The sequence below is a fragment of the Pelecanus crispus genome, chromosome 5 (assembly GCF_030463565.1).
Source record: "Pelecanus crispus isolate bPelCri1 chromosome 5, bPelCri1.pri, whole genome shotgun sequence".
Classification (NCBI taxonomy): domain Eukaryota; kingdom Metazoa; phylum Chordata; class Aves; order Pelecaniformes; family Pelecanidae; genus Pelecanus; species Pelecanus crispus.
Window position 1 is genome coordinate 61,341,590 of NC_134647.1, and position 19,461 is coordinate 61,361,050.

General features: G+C 40.4%; 1 protein-coding gene across 1 annotated transcript; it reads left to right on the top strand.

Annotated features, from left to right (window-relative positions):
• The first annotated feature begins 967 nt into the window (after nucleotides 1–967).
• On the top strand, nucleotides 968–18,759 carry LRRC40 (leucine rich repeat containing 40). Its single transcript, XM_075710920.1, has 15 exons — nucleotides 968–1,133; nucleotides 1,800–1,981; nucleotides 2,451–2,524; nucleotides 3,471–3,600; nucleotides 3,924–4,047; nucleotides 4,892–5,034; nucleotides 6,127–6,299; nucleotides 6,595–6,685; nucleotides 9,187–9,232; nucleotides 11,666–11,774; nucleotides 12,705–12,812; nucleotides 14,420–14,530; nucleotides 16,438–16,515; nucleotides 17,270–17,455; nucleotides 18,468–18,759. Exons 1-15 carry the CDS (start codon nucleotides 983–985, stop codon nucleotides 18,571–18,573), a joined length of 1,812 nt encoding a protein of 603 aa, XP_075567035.1. The 5' UTR covers nucleotides 968–982; the 3' UTR covers nucleotides 18,574–18,759.
• Nucleotides 18,760–19,461: the final 702 nt, after the last annotated feature.

Below are 19,461 nucleotides of genomic sequence, written 5' to 3' on the forward strand. Positions count from 1 at the left end.
GATCTGACTCACAGATTAAACAGTAGAAGCCATGACTGGTCCCTGCTAATCTCAAGTACTGGTAGGCAGCCAGAATTTTTCAGTCTGTAATAATCTTTCATTTAGTTCGCAAACTCTGGGCTAAAGGGGAAAGGAAAAACAGTAAGTTGATGTAAAAGTGCCTTTTTATTTAGTATACCTCGTGTGTACATATAAAATATTCCCAGGTTATTTGGTCTGGATTCGCACTTGTGACAAAGGTGAAGAGCTTAGCAAAAAGAAATGGGGGAGAGGAATAGCGCGAAGCGAGGTCGGTGTGATACAGTGTGCACAGCTGCAGCCGTTTTGTGGCCGAGTCCGCTTTCTAATAATTAGTAAGAATTTGATGTCCTCAGTTGTGTCATCAACTACAGTTTCTAGTCTCGCTTCATTCACAGGCTGTGTGGGTTTGTACCAAGCGTTCAGGCTGCTCTTCAGGGAAGCGCCGCTGTTGAGGGGACAGGGCTTCTCCTTTGTCCTCCTGTGTGTTGGAGGCAGCTACGGCCGAAACGGCAAGCTGCTCTGGATGATGAAAAGCATCTACGGTCCAGCTGTGAGCTGAGATCAGTATGGAAATGGCAGGTTTCATCTTGCACAAAGCTGACGGTCTGGCTCTTAAGTTTTGCAGGAGTCGGAGCAGGCTCGCACACCGCCAAAAACCCCTCGGGGAGGTGCGAACGGCCCCCTCTGGGCCTGCAGCCCCGGGCACTGGGGAGAGCCCTCTCCGGGACGGCAAAGGGGGGTTTGCCGGCCGGCCCCGCTCCCATTTCGGGGCACCATTTCGGCTTCCGCCCTGCAGCGCCGGGCGGGAAATGGCCGGGGCCGGGGCCGCGCCGAGGGAGGCGGCGGCCCGCCGAGCGCTCCGCGGGGCGGCTGCCGGAGCCGGGGCCCCGCCTGAGGGGCCCCGCCAGGCCCCGCCTGCTCGGCGGGCGGCGGGGCGGCGCCGGCCCGGCTCTGGCGAGGGATGGCGGCGGCGCGGAAAGCGCGGGAGGGGGACCCCCGCGCTGGCTTCAGGCGGCCGGCGGCGGAGCCAGGCCCCGCCGTGCCGCAGGGGCTGATCCGGGCGGCTCGGAAGAGCGGGCAGTTAAACCTGTCGGGCCGGAGCCTCACGGAGGGTGAGCGCGGGGAGCCGGCCCGGGACCCGCGGGGCGGTGGAGACCCCGCCGCCGCCCTGGAGCAGCGTGGGTGAGCGCGGTGCCGGCGGGGACGCGCTGCGCCTTGCCCTCCGCCATAGCTGGCGCTTACACCGCTCCTCCGCGCACCTCGGCCACGCTCAGCCGGGCTTGCTGCCTCGCTGGACGCGGCGGTGCTGCCGGGGCGGGCGGGGCGGCGCTGGGCCTGCCGCCCCTGCCTTCCCGTGGCGGGGCGGGAGCCTGGGGAAGGCGGCTGCGCTTGTGCTGAGCTCTCGGCTCCTCTGAAAACCGCACGACCCTTCGGCTGGGGGAACAGGCGCCGTGTTTGCAGGTGGTTTGCAGCTGGCCCGTTCCGCGGGCTTCGTGTTCCTCCTGTGCCTTGGGTTTGTGCTTTGCAGTGTCATCCAGGCAGGACAGCAAAAATAGGGAGCAGCAACAATGAATATTTGCTGCCATCTGTTTGCAGCTCAGCTTACTTTTGGCTGTTGCTAGCAGATTCCATCAGCTTGTTATTGTCAGCTCTAGAAAAACCTCTCTAGAAAACCAGTTGACTGTGTGTATATGTGTATATGAAAAGCACGATGAGAGTGGAAGTTTGAGAGTAAATATCAGAATAATCTAGTTGACAGTGTGTGTTTGTGTATGTAGTGCCTCAACATGTGTGGCGGATAAATTTGGATACTCCAGAGGAAGCTCATCAAAACCTCTCTTTTGGCGCGGCGGATCGCTGGTGGGAGCAAACAGATCTGACCAAGCTGATACTCGCCTCAAACAAACTGCAGTGCCTTTCAGAGGATGTCAAACTTCTGCCTGCGCTCACTGTTCTGGATGTAAGTCCAACGATCCTGTTATAGTAGGACTGTACCCTCTCTGTAGGAGGTAGGAAAACATGGTCTTAGCTCTTGGTTTTCCATTTCCCTGCAGTGGTGGATGTGTAGAAGTGGCATTGGTGTATTCTCAGGATAAAGAAAAGATTGTTATCGATAGTAAGTTTATATGCTGGTGGTGGGTACTGTTCTGTAGAAAGATCTAGGAAGTTTTATTATGGACACTGAAGGAAGAGCTACTACTGGGATGCAACCATCTTTCCCATATCTTAGCATTTACTATCAATTCAGTAGAATTTTGACAGATTGGCAGTTCCAGTGCTGCTATTGGTAATTGCACTGAGGTATGTACATAGCTATTTTATGCAAAATTATTCTGTGTATTAGCTTAGCTTGATTTGTTTCTGGAGTAGGGAAAGAAAACATACATGGTACAAATTAGTAACTGTATTCTAAAAACTTTATTTTCCAGGTGCATGATAATCAACTGACAACGCTTCCTTCTGCTTTAGGACAATTAGAAAATCTTCAGAAACTTGATGTCAGGTAAGTACATGTTGCGAAAGTGGAACATGAGAAATATTGCAGTGACTTTCACAGTGTGAATAAGAGATTGCAGTATATCAAATTTTCTTTCAGAAAATTAATTTCAGATTTTTAGAGATATTAGTATATTGAGAATCGTACTTTTTGGATCAAAACTGATGGTCTTGGGTTTGTTAAAATTATTTTCACTATTACTCGAAGTCACAGTCTTGCTTGGAAGGTGAAAACTGGTATTTTGAATAATCACACAAAAGCAGTATCTACATTCATGTGCCTCAGTCTGGCAGTTTTGTTTTAAAGGAACAAAAATACTTTTTGTCATGAATAATATATATTCAAAAATAATTGTATAGATCTTGTTCGTGCTGGAAAGTTCATATTCTTCAATTTACTGGAGTAATTTTTGTAAATTTGTGCACAAGGAGAAAGAGGGTATGCTGCCGCTGTGCGTGTGAACTACATAGAAGAATGTAAGATCCATCTGGAATACTGTAAATTCAGATGAGGATTAAAAGTATTTGTGAACAAATAAACAAACATAACTAATTTCTTCTAGGGAACTAATCCGTTGTAGAGGGCTGTAACAGTTGTAGGAGACAGATTTTTCTTAAAGGTGACGGTATTCTGAACAGCAAGCATATGTGCATGCTGCAATGTGAGAATGTTTTGTAAAAGCCTGTCTCACTGCAGAGGTAATTAACAGCTAGTCTGTGCCAGCACGGAATATCCGGTGTATCTGGTGCTGGATGTGCTTCGTACTTGCTCCAGGGTCTGAAGAGTTTGTGTTTCAACAGGCCATGTGTGGCTAAGATAATCTGGCTGATAAAAGTGTTGTAACTCTAGTTGGGATAGCATCATATGTAACACAAGTGTTCTTTATGCAGTTATGTTCTTAAAGCTACTTAGTAATTGGTTTTTCCCTTTGTGTTCCATGTTTTAATACTAGCCACAACAAACTGAAAACTATCCCAGAAGAGTTGATGCAGTTGTCACATTTGAAGAGCCTTCTTCTTCATCACAATGAGCTGAGTCACTTGCCGGATGGATTTGGACAGCTTGTCAATTTAGAAGAATTAGTAAATTACAACTTTTTGAAAAATACTTATTTGTGCAGAAAGGCTGATTTATCCATGTTTTGCTACTGCTAATTAGAAAAAAACATAGCTTAGATGGTTTGCCACATATTTTGAGAAAAATCAGATCCCTTGTGATTTGTCAGTCATGGGAGACTTGTTTCTTCCATTCACATTTCTACCAGGGAGATCCTGAAGATGTCAGCCATCCAATTTTAATGTTCTGCCAGTAATTAACTTTGCAGTAGCAGTACTCGTGGGATATTTTAAACAACTCTATTTCTAACCTCTCTCTCTTCCTCTCTCTCTCTTTTTTTAATCTTCAGGATCTGTCCAACAACCATCTCACAGACATTCCAACAAGTTTTGCTTTGCTCATTAACTTAGTGCGACTCAGTTTGGCTTGTAATCAACTCAAGAGCCTGCCTGCAGATATCAGTGCAATGAAAAGTAAATTAGTTTCCTTAGATTATTAAATGCCATACAGCCAGTTGTGTACTTGTGTTCAGAAATGTGCATATTATTCAGGATTTAAAAAACATATTCTTAAAGAGTTCCTGTATTCTCAAGAATATTAGTTCAGAATTATTTTTAAAAAATCAGCTACAGCTACTGTATATCAAACTTGACTTCTCTTATGGTTCACATTTCTTGATAAATGGGACATGGAATGATCAGAAAAGTGTAACGATTAATATTATTCTGCTTAGAACTTGTTAGCCTTAAGACTGCAATAAGCAATTTGATAATTGTTTTTTCTTTATTGCATGGTTTGAGTGGCAAATAAAGCATAAATGAGAGGGAGATGAAATTACTGGAGACCAAAAACCCCATAAATTAGAGAGTGATAAAATTGAATTCTAATATTTGAATGTTAAATATCAAGCTGTCCAGTGGTTGATACGAAACATGTATTTTAATAGCTGTGGAAGATCTACAGGAACAGGTGGTAGACTGCCAGCTTTCATAAATGCTGTAGAACTTACCTGCAGATCTTTCTGAGATGGTCTACAATATTGGATCCTTTCTTGTTCCCTCCAGTCCTGTACTCTAAACAAGAGCTAGTATCTGGCAGTGTCATTGAAAGCATTCCAAAATGCCCTATGAAGAACAAATGAAAAGCAGATGCCTTGCTTTCAGAAATGTTGATGCTAACTGATTTGATTTCTTCTAAACTTCTGATTGGCAAAATGTTGTTACATTTATTTTAAAAACCAGGATATTTATGCTTCTGTAGAAAACGACTTATTTTCTCTTTCTTTTCCGTTTGTCACTTGCACGGTTACTTCTGTAGGCTTAAGACAACTGGATTGTACTAAAAACTACCTGGAAACTGTACCTTCTAAATTAGCAACTATGGCATCTTTGGAACAACTTTATCTGAGAAAAAATAAATTACGTTCCTTACCAGAATTTCCCTCATGCAAATTACTGAAGGTAAGGTTTGAAATGGTTGGTATACTGTAAATGTATTTGTTGTAAACTTTTAAAACAATAGCTGTTACTTTAAACACATTTTTTTGTGAATTGCTGTGATCAAAAGTTTCTATTTCTGTGTGTAGAACTCTGATATATCCCCATTTGCAATTACTGTCCACACTGGTCAATCTTAAGGTCACTTGGAAGACAAATTTGCAGCAGTACTCTTCAGATGTGGTAAATAAAAGAACTATTCAGAAGAGGAATGACTAAAAAACTAGATCTAATATTGCCTGCAACAGTTATTTTTTTTATCTCTAGGACCATTTTCTGGATAAATTTACTTTGTTCACTATCATTTTTTTTATTGGTAACTGCAGAGAAAGTATACTTTTTTTTTCCCCCCTTTTGGCGTAGTCAGATCGTCCAACTATTTTATACCCTTAATTCCTAATATGTTTAAAATTGAAAATCGCTTGCCTCAGAACATCAGAAAGTTGTTACTCAACTAAGAGAAAAAGGATTGGGCCAGTTGAATGCCTGTATTGCTGTGTTGTTTCCAATGACCAAATCCATCAAAGAATGCAGATGCCTTCTTAGTTCTGCATAACTGTGAACTCAGCAGTTAAAATCCCAAGTTATTTCAGCATTTTCTAACAAAATTTGTGTTGGTACGTGAAATTCAGTGTCTTAGTGTGTCCAGCAGCATGTGTATGTGTTTTGGTCTAAAGAACCATTCAGTTTTCCCATTTTAAGTGGAACATTTCCAATAGGGACATGGAGAGCTGCCCTCTCAACTTCCTGTAACTTTGAATTTAAGAAACTTCTGAGCAAAGTCGTCATTGACAAATGCAGAGCAAATTTATTCCTAGCTTGGAAATGGAACTCAAAGTTGAGGTTTCTGTGATGGTTTTGAAAAAGCTAAGTTCAGACTCATGTCTCTGGATCTTTGGAGGCTTTGATATTTCATACACAGATGAAAGGGAATCAAGAACTTTGTTTTCTCCATGTCACCATACGTTTTTGCCAGTGCCATGATTTAGGACATTACTAAGTTATAAAGTAATTTTACTAGAGTAGCATAATTGTAGGTGGTCTTTGTTTCTGTAGGAATTACATGCTGGTGAAAATCAGATTGAAATACTAAATGGAGAGAATCTGAAGCATCTGAATTCCCTCTCTGTATTGGAACTTAGAGACAACAAGATAAAATCAGTTCCTGATGAAATTACTCTGCTTCAGAAGCTGGAGCGACTTGACCTCACCAACAATGATATCAGTAGGTAATATGAAAAACTGCATTATGTCTGTGATGAGGCATAGCTAATGACACCTAATTGTATAGCTGATGTATTTCACTTTGTAATATGTAATTAAAAAAAGGCTCAATCATAAAATGAAGGAACCTTTTCTATATTGTGTAAATGTTATGATCAAACTGCCTTTCTTAAATGTAATACCTTCTGTATCTTTTTATTTGAACCTGAGCTTCGGAATACCAGGCCATCCGACAAACCATTGCAAATTCTTTAGAATTTGTTTTGAAGCTGCTTTGAAATGAGTTGTTTCCATTTGCAGATTGCCTTACACATTGGGGAACCTTCCTCAGTTGAAATTCCTGGCATTAGAGGGAAATCCTTTGAGAACCATTCGAAGAGACCTTCTGCAAGTAAGCGCTGTAGACAATATATAAAGTTTGGTTATGTCGCATATGTACATTATCCAAATTGTGTAGACAAAACATTTAAAAAAAAAATAGAAAACATCCAGATTTCAAGTAGCCTGTGCAACTTTAATCCCTCTCTTGTTCCTGTGTGTTGTGGTTTGGGTACTGTTTCCACTGGGGTCTGAGGCAGTGCATAAGATCATGAGGACAGTGGAATAAAGGAGGTTGTTGTGTTACAGGACATTTCTGATTTGCTACAGAAGTTTTATATTGCAAATGAAGCAATGGATGTCTGGGGAGAAAAGGATAAGGCAGCTGTCTGCTGCCTAATCCTGTTGCAGTCACAGTTCATCACAGTGCTAGGCAAGTACTTTACATCAGGCTTTTCCTAGATGAGCGTGGATTTCTGATGGATTTCTGATTTTCATTTCCTAGTTGCCTGAATTAAGGATCTAGGATTCAATTTCCAAAGCGTATTTGATGGCAGATGCATTTTGAGCAATGACAAGCTGATGTACTACGTTTTCTTACAGATAACCTACACCTCAGATCTGCGTTCTCTCTGTAGGTGACCAGCTAAGTGAAGGTGTGAATTGTGCATGAGAAAACAAGTACATAGGGCAGCAGGGAGGCTGGAGCATGGGCAGTACCGCAGCTATAGAATTCCCTTTTATTTTTTCCCCCAGCAGGCCCCTCTCTTCTTGTTGGTGGTATACATTACTTGTTTCTGTGCTTTTGCCAGTGTTATAAATGTTTACAAAGCACTGGGAATTCTCTAAAAATAAGCAACAGTGAAGACTGTTGAAATGAAATTTTGTAACATCTCTCAGAAGAGGGAAAACATGGTGTGTCTGATTAAGTGAACATTGTATGCACTAAATTAATGAGCAGGGGATGGAAGTCATATGTGATTCCAGAGCTCAAAGCTGGCTTAAAATGTACATGCAAAGGAGTCTGAGTTAGGGTTGCCTGGCTACTTTAGTTCTGGTATTCCCTAGCTTCTAAGGATTTGCTGTCTTTCAAATGTAAGAGCACAGATGTGTGTAATTTCTTGTGTATATTTCAAACTTGTAGCAAACGACAGGTACAAGGATTCCCTTATGACATTTTATACTTAAATTGTCTTGATCCCTTACCAACACTATAAATTCACGTAACTGGAATGTTACATGCCTATCTAGATTTTTTTTACACTTGATTTAGAGGAGTAATTGATAAAGCTTGTAGGGTTCCCCAGGCACTTCTTAGCAGCAGGTGAATACTGAGATTAAGGATTGGCAAGGACCAGGGGGTAAGGGTAGTCTAGCAGGCACAGATTCTTCTCTTGTCCATCCCTGCTCCATCTCATCTTTTCCTTTTCCTCAGACCTCTTATTCAAGTCCCAAACCCATTCTTGTTTCTTGATAAATTTCCAGTCGTCATCTGTTAAATCCTAGTCTCTCCTTCTTGCGTAACATACCATCACCTGGCTGTTGAGCTTTGTCTTACTGTCTGCTTTCCTCTCCATGCAAGCCAGGTGACTGTTACTTAGCTTTCTGTTTGACCTTCACCTTTTCCTTAAAAGTTTCCAGGTTCTTCTATATTGGCTTCTTTTGTCTTGCTCAGCTCAGCTCATGCCACGCCTAGCCATGCCTGAAGTCAGTCCCAGTCTCCTCTGGCCTCTCTTTCTCAGTCTTTCCTGTTTCTGTTGTCTCACCAGGTTCCTTGTGAGAGTTCCTTCCTTTCCCACTTCCACACTTCCTTTACCTCCTCTGCATTCAGATCAGTCAACCTCTTACTGTGTGTAATATAGTTGTCAGCTAGAATGAGAAATGTTAATTCATATTCAGTGCTTCAGGTCAGTCCCTGGCTTTAAAGCATGAAGAAACATGTAAAATTGTAAGGAAAAAATAGCTTTATCCTAAAACAAATAGGCTGGATGAGATTATGCTTAATTACTCCTAGATTATGCAGATAGTAACTGTGTTTGACCAGTAGAAGTTTCTATGAGAGGACTGAAAGTCAAATCGTTGGAGAACCCAGCTGTTAAAAATCCATGCAAATTATGTAAACTGCAGTGTTTTTCCCAGAGTTTATAATTTTGGACATAAACAGTTACTGGAACACTGAACAGTCAGCTTCCTTGACAAATTTTAAGTCTCTTCTCCAAAGCATAATTGTTTTAGACCTTTTTAAAGAGAAAGTTAAGTTTATTTGAACATTTTTTCCTTGCTCTTGGAACTGGCTAACTGCTTTAGAGAAAAAGCTAAAAACATGGAGCCTGAGGTAGTGACATGGGATTGGAAATTTTCATCTGGAATAAATAAACAAAATTGTAAATAAGCAAGTTCATAAGTTGCTACAAAGAGGGTTTTTCTATGGGAAGCATTAGATGGCTTTTATAGTCAGCAGTGCTGTGGGCTCCACCTGTGTGACTGGAACTGTCATTCTTCATTGTCAAACGGCTGTGTAAGTACTGGCAGGCAAAAGGTTATTGACTCTTTTTTTTTTTTTTTTTTTTAAAGAAAGGCACCCAGGAACTTCTGAAATATCTAAGAAGCAAAATGCAAGGTATGTTGCTCTATTGCATTGCATTTTAAAGAAAATCTTTCTAAGAAATTAAAATGAAGTAGAACCTACGGAAGCTGTTTCAATCCAGTTGCCTTCAGTTATCCTGCAATAATAGTTTTCTTTGCTCAACGGTTTGCTCTCTCATTTCAGTGCTGTTCCGTTTTCTTATTCCGTTAGATAATACTGAATAACAAACATTGTTGAGGATTATAATTTAGAATAACAATTTTAAGTATTTTTCCCTGATCCCTTTATGAGTTTTGCATGAGGAATTCCAGTAGCTTTTTTATTTTCCCCCTGAACATCATGGGAAGTTTACATAAGGGATTATTCTTTTTAAGCTTGCCATCTGTCTGCTGGCATGGTCACAGTATAGAAGAATAGGTGAGATTTTGCAAAGGTACTGTGTGTTATTCATTCATGTAATAACATGAGCAGTACAGTCCTGTGATTCCCAGAAAGTATGTGCATAAAAAAGTCTGCCTTAAAGTCTCAGTGATGCCATGAAGTCTACCACATAGCTGACTAAGAATATAAAGTTTTGGGGGAGAAAGTAACTGATTATTTTAAACATCATTCTAATCCTGGCCTGTTAGAATTCATCTTTCTACTATCTAATAGTCTTGATCCCAACGTTCCCTATAGAAATAATTAAAAAGTCATAAGGCAGAAAATCAGATGAAATATTTCAAAGGGATTACTTCTCTGCACAAATGATGTATGTTTTTTGCAGAATACTCTCTTGGTTTCAAAGCTCTGCCTCTGTGAATTAAAAAGCACCTAGATGATTCTGTATCGCATTTCTCTAACAGATACAGTACTTTGTACAAATGACCAATAGTATTAAAAAAGCAGGCAAAAAGTTGCTAGTTGCTTCTGTGCACTCAAGTCACTTTGTACATTGATACCTGGGCTTCTAAATCACTGAGATACATTGGCATGTGGGTTTTTTCTTTTTGTTCTGTGTTTTCTAACCAAAATAGTGGAGATGACAGTTTATTTTTTTATTGTATAGGAAACAGGCTGTCAGAGTCTTTAAGTAACTTGCATGCTGAGAAGACGAAATCCTTTCAAAACAGGACTTCAGTTTACCATCTTTAGAAATCTTTCTTAAATTTTAAAATGAAGTAGGCAAACTGACAGAGTTCACTGGTCATGTTAAATATAATATGGAAATTATTATGCTGCACTTAAATGGCAAAAAAATGCTTAACCTGTTAATTTAGAAGGGGCCTTGATAATACATGCGAGCAGCTTTTATTGAAAATGGTATGTGTGAATTTTCCTTTTTGTTATGTGGATTTTCTCTCCATCTGCCAGAGGATGGCAGTATTAATTAGGTTACTGCAGTGTATAAATTTGCTTCAAAATGTCAGATTCCATGCAAATCTGACATATTATTAACTTCACAAAAATTAATTGGATGCTAGAGTACATACTCAGAAGCTTATCTGGTGAACTATAATGATTATATAATGGTGGATAATAAAATTAGCTAACGTCTTGCATGTACAGCAATGCTTATCATTTTACTCTACCTGTTATAGCATCTAAGTTGGAGCTAAACCAGTAGCAGTCCTATTTCTGTAGAGGTTTAAACTGGAAAAAGTCCCTTTTTTTTTTTTAAACTTGTTTTTGACCCTTTTGACCTTTCTTAATGAAAGGATAACTAGCTGCGTTTAGGCGCAATTGTTAGTAGACATGAATTCATGAATACTACTGAATTTCCGTAGAGTTTTGTTCAATTTCTTTCAGTGGGAGTTGGATTTATCATATGTTTGGACTTCTAGCTAAGCTTCACCCTATTTACGCATATGTGAATCCCTAGGGTGTGATGCCACACCTCAGATGTGCAGAACAGTGCTTTTAATCTGCATTTCTTAAACATTCAAAGTAGTTTTGCAACATCTATAGCTTTTTTGTGTGGATTGTAGATAGTAATCAAAAGGAACTCTACAGAGGAGGGTATGGTGAAGGTTTATAAATATTAATGTTTTAACTAAAATTGTGGTCAGATTTGCTGTTCTGGATATACGTGATCGGGATCATCACTTGTTGCCCCAATTCCATTTGTCATTGTTTTGAGCTCCCCACCCCTTGGAGGCTACTGCCTAACATAACAGCTAGCTACTGCTAGTGTAACATCTCTATGGCTTCCTGACCTATTTTTTCAAAATGCAAGTCAACTTCTCTCCCCTCCACCCAGCCTAAAAAAAACCAACCCAGAAACCCAAGATTGCAAAAACCCCTTACGAGAAAATTCTAGAAATAATCTGAATCAGATTATATTTCATTGAGCCAGAATATAGGAAGAATGAAAAAGGGTGATGGCAGGTGGCTATGGACACTAAACACCTCCATCTAGGTCATTCAGAACACCACATCAGACTGTAGCCTGTCATTTGTGTGACTATATACATTTGTTATCTCTAGATGATGTAACTAGACCAAATGAAGAGCCTCCTGTGACAGCCATGACTCTTCCAAGTGAGTCAAAGATTAATATGCATGCCATAACTTCACTAAAATTATTGGAATATAGGTAAGTGTTTTGAAATATTACCTATTTCTAAAGTTGTAAGAACACTTTCTATTTTTTGCTTTTTTTTTTTTTTTTAATCCCCTTCATGATGTTACCAAACTGTCTGCAAATCCTGCTGCATTTGTGCATTTTTCACTTTAATTTGTGTGCTCAGGAATAGGCAGATTTGAATTGCAAGGATTTTTTTAATTATTTCATTGTATTATCAAGTATTCTGCAGTAACATTCCTTTTAACTCACTGAAATGCTTAATAGCTTCAGGTGCTTTTAGTACCTTTTAAACTTCTTTTTCATTAATTAAATTTTCATTAAGTCTCAGAACATCTTGTAGTAGGTGAGTATCTCTTCAGTTATTTCTTAAATGTAACCAACAATGTCACTTGTTATGTTGGGCAAGGGGAAGAAAACCCTGTTTGCTGAGAACTGCCGGGTGAAATGCATAGTCCTGCTGAGAGCTGGAATGTGGAAAGGACCTCACTGTGGTGAAAGGCCTGGGATGGCTTTGGTCACCACAAATGTTCAGGAGCTCCAAACTGAGTAGTTACCCAAGTTACACGTCACTGTGCTGGGGATATTTTCTAAGCTGAGTGGGGGAAATCTGTTTAATGCTAATCTTGGTACACTTTCTGGCCCAGTATGCAGCGTTCACATGTTTGTTGAGGTAGTGACATAACTCATCTCTTACTGATTTTTCTTAAGCAAGACAACAGGTCAGGGTGCCAGTGTGAAATGATATTATCACCCAGATGCCGTGTAGCATGGTGCAGTGATAGGTCACTTTCTGATTAACAGTCCTTCAAAGACTTGAAATTCTAGATGTATAAATATCTATTCTACCACTCATTTTCTAAAAGAAGATGAAAATGTCTTGTTAGTAAATAGGAAATGAACTTGTTTGTGTTACTCAGCTAAATGCTTTTCATTGTTTAGTGAGAAAAAGGCAGTTGTGATTCCTGACGAAATGTTCAATGCAGTCAGAAGCAATCCTGTCACCACCGTCAACTTCAGCAAGAATCAGCTGAATGAAATTCCTCCAAGGTACTTTTGTAAAGGTCATTCTCAATTTGTTACTTACTTTTCTACTTTTGTTCCTCAGCATCATGTGTTTCTCCTAATCAAGTATATTTACACTTTTTGCTATGTATGCATGAACAATACACTTGCGTTTCTAGTATGACTAGCATGCAGTTGGGTTCATTGATTAGCATGAATATTGCAGTAAAAAGAAGCTTGGCTATACTCAGTGGTGCTTTCATTACATGTTGTTTTTCATCTTGCTTTGCTAAGCATTGTTGAAGTGAATGAGGGGAGACTGATGTGACTTCTCATAATAATGAAGTGCTGTACTTAACTACAGTGTGGTATTGTTTTCGCTACAAAGCAGTCTTTTTCCCATATGAAGATAATCTGTGTGGATTCACCACTTTATTGGGTGATAGCTTTGTATTATAGCTGGGGTTCTATATAAATTTGGTTTCTTCAGATAGCATAATTGTTTGTGTGGTTTTTTTTTAAGAAAGCCTGAACAATTTCCATGCCTCTTTCCTTGATAGGTTTTGTGTCCCATCACATAGCATTTGATATTATTGCACTTGTTACTTCATCCACAGCCAAGGAAAAGCTTTCTGCTGACACTAATGGGAATAAGTAGTCTTTTTTGTGTAAGGAGGAAGGTTACTGCATCTCCAGTAGCCCAAGAAAATCCTGAAAGCTGATTTTTAAGGATACCACCACATTTGTGGGGGTAGCTTATTTCCATTCTTGGACCCAAGCATGCTGAACATTTAACCTTTAGCACATACAACTTGAAGAGGTGCGATCTCTTCCTCATAGGAAAAAATCTTTTTTCAGTACAATTTGTAGAAAATGAATTTAGTGAGATAATGCTTGTGCCTCCCATGCTTTTTCACTGTATTAGAGGCTGTTGCGTTCACTGAGGAGGAAGGTGTAGGTGTGCAGCTGCTAGGTGCCAGAGGATTCAGTGGCAATCCAGATAGGAGAGATGAGTATTTAGCTCATTTAATTATCTTTTTGGTTTTAGGGCTAAAACAGAGGTTCTGTTACAGGGATTCAACAGCTAACTTTTTGAGCTGTTGAATAGTTTACATCAAAATATCTTAATACCCTTCTACAAGAAGCAGCAAATGCTGTGTTTCCTGGAATTTGTAATAGCAGAACAGTGGAACAGAAGTGAAAGATGGAAATAAAATAAAAATGTCTTTCTGTTTGTTTGGCTGCTAAAGAAGATGGATAGTCTTGTTGTTAAAACACTTCCAGGGCAGGAGATGGCAGTGATGGTCATCTGTGCCATGGTTTCTGAAATACGTCTTAACTGCATTTCAGTGAGTAGGCTTCTGTAGTAAAATTTACTCTCCTCATCAGTGAGAGAAAATGTACTCTTCTAATAACTTTAGAAAAGTGATTCTGAGCTTTGTCTTTACATCAAGTGTAAGACTCCAGGACAGGCAGCTTTCACAGGTGAAGTTTCCATTATCTTCACTCCACAAAAATGCTTCTGAAATGTCAAGAAAGAGTGTGCTTGATTTGTAGGATAAAGCAGGGTTTTTTTTTTTTCAATAACTTAGAAGATAGAATGCAAACATGAGCTTACATAATAATAGAAGTATATTCATACTTGATTTCAGGATTGTGGAGCTGAAAGACTCGGTTTGTGATGTCAACCTTGGCTTCAATAAAATCTCATCTATTTCCTTGGAGCTTTGCATGCTCCATAAATTGACACATTTGGATATCAGGTCTGTGACGTGTGTTGGACTTCCTTTCTTGGTAACTTACTTTCATGCCTTTTTAAACCAGCCATCTGTTACAGTGGAATAGCAGTACTGAAATAATTTTTCATTTCCCAAAATGCCTCCATGAGAGTTGAATGACTGGCAGATCTGAAATAGCAAGTGGCCTAGATGTGGGCATTGGTTAAAGAAAAACACAAAAAACAAGTGAACAAGCTCTGAGACTTACTGTGATGAAAGGTCTTGCTTCAGTCATAAAAGGGTCTCAGAGATGTTAAGTTGCTGTCTAAAAACAGCCCCTCCTCCTCCCCCAAAATACCCCAAACCCCCACACCAAAAAATCCTGCAGGATAGCTGGGAAGTAGTACAGTGAAGGTACAAACCCTGTTGTGCTGCCTGAAACTGAAGCTGTCTATAGGTATTTTATTTGCAATAGATAGTTACTTACTGTCATTTTACCTTCTCTACTTCTGAAAAATGTTCATGGCATTTGTTTCGACATGAGGATCAGTTTGCTGGCATTTATTATCTTTGGTGTTTCACAAAATGAAAAATAGCAAAGCACAGTTGCAGAAACGGGTTTTTACTTCGGTTTGGTTTAAAGTAATCTGCCTGTGCCTGGAGAGAGTCCAGCAAGGGGCCACCAAGAAGAAGGGGCTGGAGCATCTCTCCTATGGGGAAAGGCTGGGAGAGCCGGGACTGCTCAGCCCAGAGCAGAGCAGGCTCAGGGGGTCTCACCCATGTGTACGAACACCTGCAGGGAGGGTGCACAGAGGACGGAGCCAGGCTCTTCCCAGTGCTGCCCAGGGACAGGACCAGAGGCCATGGGCACACACTGACACACAGGAGAGTCCCTCCGGACATCAGGAGACACTTTTTCACTGTGAGGGTGACCGAGTGCTGGCACAGGTTGCCCAGGGAGGTGGTGGAGTCTCCATCCATGGAGATACCCAGAACCCAAGCGGACATGGTCCTGGGCCACCTGCTCTAGGGGACTGGACCAGATGAGCTCCAGAGGTCCCTGCCAACCTCAGCCAGTCTGCGACGCAGTGCCATACATGCTGCTGATGGAGGAGTTAGGCTGAAGATTGCAGAAATGGATGATAACATGAGATTGATAAGGGAACAAGGTTGAATATGTCAGTGATTAGGAATTTAAGTCTAAGTCTGGGCATCTTTTAGTGAGTGGTCTTTATTTTCCTGTAATCATAGAATCGTTAGGTTGGAAAAGATCTTTAAGATCATCAAGTCCAACCATTAACCTAACACTACCAAGTCCACCACTAAACCAATTAAGGGTAGCATAATAATTAATTTCATGTTTCCTGGCTTGGTGGCTGGATTATTTTTTAATGAAAGAAAAACTAGAATAGAGTCATTAAGGCTCTTCGTGTCACACTCAAGACATACCTTGTTTGCCCTTACAAACCCCTGTCTTCCTTGTATTAAGAAGCTTCTGAATGGCTTCCTATTGTGGGAAACACTAGGGTAACAGTAGCCATAAACAAGTTTGTTACAGCAATTGGATACCAGGCTAAATGAATTTTGAAGAAGTTTAGAGTTATCCTACAGATTTACTTTGGCACCAAGATCTGGGGAGTTTCATAAGCTTTCCTCTGAAACGCAAGGAGCTGAATTGCCAAGCGGGTTTGTGGAGTTGTTAGATGCTTTGAAACACTTGGGAATCTGTAGAGGACAGACTTTAATCTCCTACTGGCAGAAATGAGATTGCAAACCTGGCTTGCATTAGCAAGCATCCGTACTTGAGCATGGTCTTGACCCATTTATGAAGCAATTAATTGGTTTAAGACAGCATGTTAGCACTGATAAATGTGCATATTCTGTCTCTGTGGATTCTTAACTAAAACTTCGTAGAAGTTGGTGATCATTGTTTGTCTTCATTTGACACACAGAAATAATTTTTTGACATCTTTACCTGAGGAAATGGAGGCACTGACAAGACTGCAAGTAATAAATCTTTCTTTTAATAGGTGAGCAACTATTTAGATTTTTTTTTTATATACAGTAATAAAAAGAACTGGGCTGAAGTCAGTATGGTTTTCCTGTGATGTAGGAATGAGGACGCACTCGATCAACTAGCTGTGAGCTTGAAACAGATGAAGTGCATGTGCCTCTTTACACAATGGGTAGTGTATTTTTGGAACTTTCTGCCACAAAAGTTTTGGAGAGAGACAGTGGCAATTGGTTAAAAAAGAGATTAAACAATCTTATGAACAATATATCAAAAAATGGATACCAACAGGACTACCCTTTGGCATCCATAATACAGCCGTTCCGAATGATGGAAAAATACGAGGGGAATGGTCAGCAGGAAGCAGCCATGTCTCTGAAGAGCATCTGCTATTGCTGCTGGTGCTCACAGCGGGGACACGGCGCTGGGCTGGAAGCACCCTTCCTCTGACTCAGCGGGGCATTTCTTAAGTACGCAGAGAATTGGCCATTGTTCTCCTTCTTTGCACGGGTGAGTCGCGTTTGTGTGACATGCCAGCCTCGTCAAACAAGCGTAGCTGGCCTGAGGTGCTGAGCTCTCACTGAGCAGCTTTCGTTCAGCTTGCTCACTGTGTGCAAGGTAAAATAATGGATGCTTTCTCCTTTCAGAGCAGCATGTTTAAACATTGACCTTAAATAAACAGAGCTAAAATGCTGTCTGATTTTAAAGGCTGCTAATGTTTTGAATGCCCTATTTCTGACTTTCACTGGTTTGCCTCCTTTTTCTTCCTGAAGATTTAAAGTATTTCCCAGCGTCCTGTATCACATCATAGCACTGGAGACTATCCTGCTCAGCAACAATCAGGTTGGGTCCATAGACCCTCTGCAGCTAAAGAAGATGGACAAGCTTGGAACACTGGACCTTCAGAACAATGACCTCCTCCAGGTGCCACCAGAACTTGGAAACTGTGAAACTCTGAGGTGAATGTTTTAAGTGATGACCTGTTTTATAAAAATATATTCCGACTGATGTCTTCAGGGCTGGTTTTGTCAGAGGAAAAAGTACTAATCGGCAGCATATTTGTTTGTAGGTCTCAATGCACAAAAAGGGTCTCTTACCATTTCTAAAACAATGCAATTTCTTCCGTATTTCCTCAATATTGTGGAGAACTGGGGGAGTTGTTTCATGATTTTTTAAAAAAATGGAAAGGCTTTGTTGGTTTGCGTAAATGTAATGTTCAGAGCCTAGGTCAGTTACCTCATCTGTATGTAGAGGCAGACTGCTGGTGCACCTACAGACAAGCCAGGTAGGTGAGCCATAGCACTGTCTGTCAGTTAATACGCTCAGCTCCTTACCTGTGCGTGTAACTCACGTTGCTACAAGAGAGACAGAAGAACGTTCTCTAAATAACGTATAGAGTCATGACTGTGCATATCCTTACATAATTCGCCTCAAAGACGACAGTTATGCGTAAGTAGTCTGTCATGTCAAAGACAACAAATTATAGGTCCCTGTGGTTTTCCCCTTTAAGGACACTTTCCAGAAGGACTTCAAAAATATAAAATAAAACACCACCCCAAGCAAAAACCTCCGCAGAGGTTTATGCGTACCAAAGAAGAGAGGGCTAGCAGCTAAGTTAGAAAGTGAAGGGTTACGATTTAACATCGTTCTCTCCTTTTATCGTGCCATTTCTGTATCTCAGAAGTTCTTTTTCTTCTGGCAGAGGCTTGCTGAAGAAGTAGGGTACGTGTGTATTGTGTGTCTACAATGCTATACCACCACTGATTTATTAGCATAAATTAAAATTCAGCTGTCTCTAAAGAAGATAAGTTAGTGTGAACTAGGGAAGCAGAAATTAAAATTCTTTCAGCAGAACAGAAGAGGAATTACTTACGAATTTCAAAAGAATCAAAAATCTATATGCAGTGTATGAATGTGTCGGTACAAGGAAAAGTCTTTTGCAAGTAACTCAAAATCTCTCTCTGTTTCTAGGACACTTATGTTAGAAGGAAATCCATTCCGCACGCCCCGAGCAGCCATTTTAGCAAAAGGAACAGCTGCAGTGCTGGAATATCTGAGAAGCCGCATTCCTACTTGATACGATAGCCTGCGTCCTTGGCAGACTCAGGAGTCAAAGTACAAGCGAAGTATTACCCGATCCGACCAGATGCTGTATGGTTTTACTGCCTTCCTCCTTCTTCGTCAACCCTTTGTTAACCTGGCCTGCGCCATAAAGCATTTCTAATACTGTTTGTAGTGTGCATGTTAAGAAAGAACTCACCTAGGAACTCTTTTCTCTTCCAGGCTGCATGTTTCAAGAGTGCATTTTAAAACACCACAACGTATGTTTACACTTTTTGTAATAAAGAATGCCATTGAAAGCTGCCTGTAGTAATAGTGACAATGTTTTTTCTACAATTAAGCTAATTTTTAAAAGAATTGTCAACATCAAAGTATTCGAGCGAAAGGCAGAAGCAGACACTTTGCTTTTTGTGTGCCTGTTTTATATCTCCCATAAGGTATTTAATCTCTCTTCACTGCTGCCTCAAAAAACTGGTTACTGGTCTGTATGTGATAAAATGCTTGAACCCTTACACCGTGTGGTGATGATAAAGGCGGGGTACGAGATGTACTGCAGGCTCTGCATATCTCACATAAAAGTAAGCAAAATGTGGTTGATGTTGGTAGCTGCACTGAAACAATAAATGTTTCCTGTTGGATGTATGTTTTGAGTTTTTTAAGACTACACTATGACTCAGTTTTCTACCCAGTAACATTTAGATACTTTTCATTTTTTATTTAAACACATTTCCACATCCTGAAAGTGATACCTTTATTAATGATAGTAATGCATCAGGGCTATTAATAATATAAAAGGAAGGGCTGCTTGATGCTGCTTGCCCTGTGACTGCAGATCCATTGCTTCGCTCTTAGACTGCTCCAGGCCTATGAATTGGGAATGGAATTGAAGCAGAAACCAGATGGA

Excerpts from the sequence above, each read along its gene's own strand:
- LRRC40 (XM_075710920.1), top strand. The coding sequence starts at position 983 with ATGGCGGCGGCGCGGAAAGCGCGGGAGGGGGACCCCCGCGCTGGCTTC. Across the intron at positions 1,134-1,799 it reads GGGCCGGAGCCTCACGGAGG|TGCCTCAACATGTGTGGCGG; the intron begins GTGAGCGCGGGG and ends TTGTGTATGTAG. Across the intron at positions 11,775-12,704 it reads CTAAAATTATTGGAATATAG|TGAGAAAAAGGCAGTTGTGA; the intron begins GTAAGTGTTTTG and ends TTCATTGTTTAG.